The 7,972-nt window shown below is 43.6% G+C and overlaps 1 protein-coding gene across 1 annotated transcript in view; it reads right to left on the bottom strand.

Annotated features, from left to right (window-relative positions):
* Nucleotides 1–7,609: 7,609 nt before the first annotated feature.
* The window catches only part of LOC121171848 (contactin-associated protein-like 5), a 462,350-nt gene continuing 461,987 nt past the window's right edge, over nt 7,610–7,972 (bottom strand). The window contains exon 24 of the mRNA XM_041003565.1: nt 7,610–7,811. Within this exon, the coding sequence (XP_040859499.1) occupies nt 7,621–7,811 (191 nt within the window). The 3' untranslated portion in view covers nt 7,610–7,620. The remainder of the gene's footprint in view (nt 7,812–7,972) is intronic.

Here is a 7,972-nt window from a genome sequence, read left to right as displayed (position 1 = left end):
GGTGATGGTAGTTGGTATATGACTACTTGCAAGATTTAGTAAGGAATTTATGATATATGTCTTTATAAAATCCTTTCATTTATGAGCTTTCTTTCAAATTCTGTACTCTTGATATTTTAAGTAGTATCAGTAATATTTAAGTAACATTAGTAATATTTAAGTAATATCGATTTTGGATATAAGTAAACCACCTGTCACTATGTAACCACATGACCTGCTGATCATGGAGTTCCTGGCTTCAGCCAGGTCACTGCAGGTTTGAATGAGTAATGGTTTGCTGAACATGTTTTCTTTGAAATAAAATAATGATACTGTTTTTTAGGATTGTTTTTGTATTCTCTTAATCACGAAGTAAAAATGAAACAATTGGATATTGTGCAAAAGCTTGTGATGACTTCTGTCTAAATAAAGCAAGCAGTTTTTGAGTTGTCCATCATGAGCGTCATGCCGTAGTGGTCCACATTTCTCCTCGTCTGTCTTCTCGCTGATCCATGCATCCTTTGCAAGCTCTCAAGTCAAACAGAGATGGTCTCCAGCACATCCCAACAGTGTCCACCACACTACCGGCCCTCATACAAACCAGTGGGAGCTGCAGCACAGTCAGAGCAATCTCTAATAACCCCCACCAGGCCCACCCTCTGCCCTGGCTACCGTGCGTTCCAGTATGTACAGCAGACTGGACCAGTCTGTCCAACATCTCATTCAGCTGTCACACATGTCCACCGAAGCCTAATTCAATCTCAACAGCCCCGCTACCCAGTCCACACTTTTGCTAGCTGGTGGCACTGAAACCAGGGTGGTGCCAGACTTGATTCTGACTTATGAACAAATAAATGAGCTTGTTCTCATTCACATTGGAATTGGAAGTGCAGTCCAGGCTAACCCAGCTGAGCGAAGAGAAAGTACATGACTGTACTTTAGGCTTTTTTGAAATTGATAACATGAGCTTCAGATTTCTCTAGCAAGCCTTACGGTCCTGCAGTCTGGGAGTGTGTGGTCTAGGGGATGAGGCTGGGAGCTCAGGCATTCATTGTGCTGTCCTTTAGGAATTGAAGAGCACACAGCAAGAAACTCTTTCACAGAAAGGCATACAAAAATCTTTCTTTATTAAACATACATTATTTACAGTTTAAGTCTTTCTGCTGTACAACAACAACCATAGGAAAAAAACAATCTAAGGCTAACTTTTATTATCATCATACGTCGGACTGAGACGTGTCGTGTGGTCTACAAAAGTGACTTGGGATGAGCCACATCACTAGGGATCCTGTTTGAGGAACAAAAAGCAGAAAATCGAAAGGAATCAGACTCCAGCAGATCAGTGAAGGGGATAGTCTGTTTTGTGCTTTGATCCTGACAAACAGCCTAACATCTTTACCTGTGCATCAGAGCAGAAGTTGTTTTACATGTTTGTTTGTTTGTTTGTTTTTTACTGGCTAAAAGCAGTACTACTTTTAGAAGTAGCAGCACTACTTTCTCATTCCGTAAGAGGTCCCAGGCATGCTGAGGAAGACTAACTTCCCATCTGATGATGATGCTATCTTTGAGAGACTGGTAGACTTTAGCCCTGTGGATCAGACTTAACCTGTTACTTGCTTTTTCATAGAGTTTTATTGACCCCTGACCATATATATTTTGTTTGCAGATGGCTGCATTCCTGACATGGTCTAGTCAACTAATGGAAGTGTCAGCTCAGTAAAACACATAGTTTCGGGGGGGGGGAACCCAAAAAAACAAGACTCTTGATCTGGGTTCTCACTCAAGTTTCTCAGTAAAAGCATGTTGCTCTTAACATGGTTTGGTTGTTTTTTTTTGCAAGAGGGTTTAAGGCAGGACAAGGTTCTATAAACTGATACTGAGTTATGGGTTGAGTGTGAGTGGGAACTGTGACTAGGTAAATGCCCCCCCCCCTCTTGCCCCTTCAAATTTCACTGCAAGTGTCACCCTGGCAGATGCCTGGTTGCATGTCCAGTACCTTATTTTATACCCTCCAAGGCTACTGCTGGCATCTGAAGTGAGAGAGAACATGACCCTAGTGAAAAGAAGGCCCCGTCACTGATGCCGCTCTGGCTCTGCCCTGCTAAGCTATGGTGGCTTCTGTGTCCGCATTCAGGAGAACAGAGGGGAACAGCACGATCTGACAGTGTGTATTTTGTCCGAAAGCAGGAGAGCTGCTCATTCTTATGCTTGCCACATGTCTCTCTGGGTGGCTGGATCAATGATGCCTGGGATGACTGCTCCGACAATTTCCAGAACCTTAGGATTTCTTCTTGGGGTAGAGAAGGATTTTGTTCAGCCAAGAGGACCTGGAGCTTTCAGTCCATTTCGTTTCCTTATAGCTGCGTCTGGTGTATAACCTGAGCAGGTTAGGTAACTGTCACAATCACTCTAACACACCCTGCGACCATTCTGAAAAAGTTATTTAAAACCTTTGGGGGAAAAATAAAAGAGATTGGAGTCAGGCTAGGAAGGATCAAAAAACGGCATGCCAAAGGGAATTGAGAATTCCTCAAAGCCCATGATAGTGTCTCCTTCCCCCGTGTGTTAGACCATGAGACAAACACACTAGGGACTCTGCAGTGAGAAGCCAGAATGATGGAAAATCACCACCCCTGACTCACAGTGGAGCCAATGACCTTCCACCCATTGCTGCCATGAAACCCCCTTTCTCCTAAATGTATCCCCTGCAAGGATGATAAAAAAAAAAACCTCCAACCAACATTTGTCCTAACCCTTTGCTTATAGTTTATGCAACCATTTTGTAGACATTACAAAAGCCAACTAGCTTACAATGTATAGAATTTCACTAGAAATTGTGCTTTTATGTTCTTCCTCCGAATACCTCAGTGTAAAATAGGAGAAAAATTACCTTAAGGGATCAAGAGGGTTCAGTGTTTAAATCTCACACGAAGGGTTCACTTAATTGTCAACACAGTGGGGGGATGTTTTTCTCTCCCTAACGGAAGATACATACAGAGAACTTCCTGTGGAAAAGCTTGCATAATAGCCCCATTTTTACAAAAAATGTGTACATGCGTGAATGTGCGTAACACCTTTCCTTTTCAAAAGTTTTCAAGCTGAGTGTAATCGGCGAAGGTAATTCTGAGAACGAGGTGTAACAACATTTGCAAAAGTGAGGGTTTCACGAGGAAGAAAACAAGCGAAAGTGTGGGGATGGAAGTGAAGAAAATGCCCAAAAGAAACTGCAGAAGTAATTCAATTGCACCACGTGTCCTTGTGAAGAAAGCATTTCAAACTGCACGAGAGACATGAGACAGCACTCAGCCCCCGAGTGCTTTAGAACTCTCCCTTCCTGACATGAACCACCTTTGTCATCTGCAGTAACAGGAAAGTATGTGGGAAGACAGAGCGTTGGACTCTGATGACTAAAGTGAAAAAACCAATGTGAAGAGAATGCTGAGCTACCTTCAAAGTCAGAGACATTCCCAAAGACTCTTCCTCCAGAAGTTGATCTTACTTGATGGAGATTTGCTTTGAGAAGAAATAAGTCGCTTATTGAAGGTGTAAGTCATTACAAGAATTTCCCAGAAACATCCATTTTTTTTTAAGTGTCTTGGAAGTACTCACTTAAGAAATAATTGAGCAAGGCTTTTTTTTTTCTGCCTCCTCTGGCATGGTGTGCACAATTCCCCCTTATCTGTGTTTGCCTCCCTTGCCTGGCTGAGCTCCCCAACCCAAAAGTGAAGTTTAATTTATATTTGGACTCCCAATGCCTAGCACAAGCCCTGGAGTACTGGCTATTCAATAAACACCTCGTAAATAAATACAGAGAAAAGAGAGAAATCCATTTGTTGATTCTGATTCTGCCCCCTATACTATACTCTGATGATGTGAGCCTGACAATAGCTAGAAGTCAGGTTGGCACATCTCTTATTACTAAAGAGAACAAACTTTCTCATAAAAATAACCCCAACATCCTTAAAATAATCTCCTATATGCACCTGAAAATGACTAAAAGAGGCCATGCTATTCATAACCATGTATTCAAATAAATGATAAATGTCAATTCTCTAGAGGAATTCTCATAGAAGCCATGGCAATCTAATCTTTCCACCCAGTGAGTAATGCAGTGAAGTGTTATATGTATTTTAGGATAAGTGAATATACTGCTGCTTGCAGAAATATAGATGTTTAGTGAAAATAACACCAATGACATAGTTGCCTTCTATGTCCCTCTGAAGTGACGATATTCCTTGATGTCTTTTTGCAGACTGGGGGTTAAAGTGAGGAGACTATGAACACCTACTTGTCTAGAACCTGAGGCCAGGAAACATGAAGACTATAATAATGTGTAATGAGGGGTCGGTGTTGTGTTGTAGTGGGTTATGCTACTACCAATATAACATCAGCATCCCATATGGGAACACTAGTTTGAGTTTTGGCTGCTCTGCTTCTAATCCTGTTCCTTGCTCACGTGCCTAGAAAAGCAGGGGAGGGTGGTCCCAACACTTGGGGTCCTCAAATGGAGTTCCTGGCTCCTAGATTCAGCCTGGTGCAGCTTTAGCATTTGTGATCCTTTGGGGGGGGAATGAATCAGCAGGTGAAGATTCTCCCTCTATCTCCCTCTCTCTTCCCCTTTTGCTCCCCCTCCCCCCGTCAAATAAATAAAAATAAGTACTTAAAATATATTAAGAGGGTTAAGGAGGACTGCAATGCTGCCACCGACTAGAAATGTGTAGTAGCTCGAAGTTGGAAACAGGCAATTGAATCACTGCGTAAGACCCAGTGCATCTTGGTGCCGCAGAGGAAAGACAGGTGGAATTAATACTTGTTTAAAAGTGGAATTTGTGGTTTTCCTTGCAGGGTGCAGCTCAATTTCTTTTATCCAGTGGAAGTGCCATGGTTCCTTGAGGTTATAAAAGAGTACAACCCCGGAAAGGGAATTCTACTAAACCCGGCGGCAGAAGGTACACAGAGAGGCAAAGGCTGGACTGCTCTGTAATGAACCTTTTGGCGCGCAAGCTGTACTGCGCTTGCGCCCATGCTCCACATGCGCAGAGAGGGCGCCAGTGTATTTGGGGCTGCAGGCGTGCTTAGGGTAGAGATTCACAAATTCTTCTCTATGGACAGCTACCCACAAACCTTCATCCGCGAAGGAGAACATCAAGCACTCTGAGTTGGTCTTTACTAATCCTCCATCTTTCCTACGAGCACAAGTCAGTGAATTACAGCCCTTGCTTCTCAGAGGCTTGGATTATAGAGAAGTCCAGCTTTATGACTTACACCTTCCGTTCCCTTCCGTTTCATTACTGGAGATGCTGCAGGCTAACCTCACTGCACTTCATGGTGGCTTTTATTTCAGAGAGCAATGGAATATGCAGCCATTCCGAACCCTGATTTATACAGACTTTTTAATAGAAATGGAAAAATGCAAAAGTGAAAATTGGAGAAAGAGGAAGAAAGGGCAAGGGGAGATGATATTTCACCACCTTCTATCTTATTAAAAGATTGTTCATCTTATTAAAGCTAAAAAGGGGAAAGGCATCCTTACTGAAATTATTGATAGCCTAGGGACTTCAGTCCTCACACTGCATGCGCTGGGATCCCATACGGGGATGTTTCTCTACTGGCTGCTCTCCTTCCCATCCAGCTCCCTGTCTGTGGCCTGGGAGAGCAGTAGAGGACGCCCCAAAGCCTTGGAACCCTGCACCTGAGTGGGAGACACGGAGGAGGTTCCTGGCTCCTGGCTTTGAATCTGCTTGACTCCAATTGTTGCGGACACTTGGGGAATGAATCAGTGGGTGGGAGATCTTTGTCTCTGTCTCTCCTTCTCTCTATAGATCTGATTTTTCCAAGAAAAACAAATAAACCTTTAGAAGAATTATTTTTAGATGCATTTACTAGAACATCCTTCAAAAGGACCTAAAGAAAATAGGAAGCGATAAAGCAAGAATTTGTAGGAAAATTTGAGAAGAGAATGTGTATGCAGAAAGTTGACAAATATTGGGCTCCCAAACTAACCCTGTATCCAATAAGCTCTGTTACAGAGAGCAAAGCCACAGACGGGCAACTGGACGGAACCAGTGAGTGTTCTAATGAAGAGCAGAGGAAGCAGACAGAATGTCTGCTAACCACCAATGCAGGCCAAGAGCAGGCTGTAAGATCAAATGTGCCTCGTAAGGTGGGAACATGCATTCCCCACAACCACGCGTCCCTGTAGCATTCTGCTTTGCTTCGTCTGTTTTCTCCAGGAAGGGCCAGGGTAGCAAAAATTCAATCAGCAGCAAAAAAAATCATCTGAACTCTCCTTTTTTGTCTCAAAACAAGGTGCTTCTTGAAGGGCTCTTCTTGCTGCTTTGTCACCACAAGAGACCAGGAGGCCTAATGTCTTGCACTACGCTGCTTAGGAGTGGAGGCCTTGAAAACAGCTGTGTGTGGAGAGAAGAGCCTCGTCCTGCTGGTGGGTAGAATATCTGAAATTGTAGTGCACTGCGGAGCCAAGGGGCTTTGTGGAAATCAAGTTGTGTATCAGTAGAGGTGGCTAGGATGTCATACTTTCCATTGCATTCAGCATTGCTCAGAAAACAGCACGTGGATGGATGTGGAGTCACTTCCTCCATTCTAAGTTGTGGTGTTTATAAACCTGCGCTCACTTTGTGAACCACTATGTAATTTATGAGTGAAAGGGGAGGATGCTGTTTGGTGTTTCTTTTCTTTCATGCAGGCTTTTTTTTTTTTTAATTTAAAATTGAGTTAGGAAGTCTTAGCATTTTCATGGAGCCAGATTCTATTTTAGACTCTGAACTTCTTTATGCTGCAGCAACTTATAGCTATCTATATATGTATACATATTTTACCTCAATATCAGAATCCAAAAATAATGTAGCTAGCATTTCTTACAAGAGTGGAGGAGGCAGTTTTGAAGTTATGAAGCATCTACTTCTGGGCACCTTAATCGTTCACCTCATAGAGTCAAGCTGTTCGTGCCATGCTTCCCCTAGGCTTATGCTATTGAGTGTTGTTCTAAAGTGGTAGCTCCCAGAGACAGAGGTCAGCAACAAGCAAGCCATTGCTCATAAGGAGTAGCAATTCTACATGTGAAAATACCCAGGGAATCGGAGTCATTGAGGTTATGTGTGATGAGTTAAGGCCAGGGGGTACCCCTGCCAAGGACATTTACATGAGCACACGTATGCTTTTCTTACTCCGTGCCAAATGTCCTGATATGAATGGACTTAGGAGAGGGGAGGAAGTTAGGGATTGGCGTGTGAATGTGAAGTCACAGATCTCAAATTCAAAGGAAGTATGCCAGACAGAATGGTTATAAAACGGAGGAACACAAAACCGCATATGCTTGTGTGCACACGTGTGCCGCTTCCTTGTTGAGAGCGATAACGTCAGTCTCCTGAGAGGTCATGTTCACCAGGACAGGTGTCAGAGTGGAAGGCCATAGCTGCAATTGCCTTGTCTGCTAAGCTGGGTCCAAGGATTCAGTGCTGTGGTGTATCCCGGTAGGTTCCAAAAACCCGATGGTGAGCAATTCAGAGAAAGAAATGACCCAAGAGAACATCCCGAATAAAGAGTGGCAGGGGAAAAAAGAATAACAAGAACTACAAAAAAAAATAAAATAAAAAGAGTAGAGGGCGACCCTGCAGATTTTCAGATGAAATACTCCTGTTTACACTCATTCACTGTGTTGTGCATGTCAATCTCATTTCTGAAGGCGCTGTCCAAATTTTCAGGGTATTCCTTCTTCATCTGGCTTGTGCGATGGGACTGCTTGTGGTACAGGAAGCGGCTCATGACGCCAACGCTGCACACGATGACGAAGATCACCAGTGCTATGACCCCTGCAGAGACAGAGAGGGTGAGGGGACAGAGGCTAGACGTGAGAAGGGCAACGTTGCCGGCTTTTCTGGCTAGTGTGTGCAGAGGGAGGCAGTGGGGGAGAGAATAAGACAAAACAGCAAAGCAGGCACAATCAGAAAGACCCATGTCAAGGCCTCCAACC

The sequence above is a fragment of the Ochotona curzoniae genome, unplaced genomic scaffold (assembly GCF_017591425.1).
Source record: "Ochotona curzoniae isolate NIBS_2020 unplaced genomic scaffold, NIBS_Ocur_1.0 scaffold_274, whole genome shotgun sequence".
Taxonomy (NCBI): domain Eukaryota; kingdom Metazoa; phylum Chordata; class Mammalia; order Lagomorpha; family Ochotonidae; genus Ochotona; species Ochotona curzoniae.
This window is presented reverse-complemented; position numbering and strand designations above follow the sequence as displayed.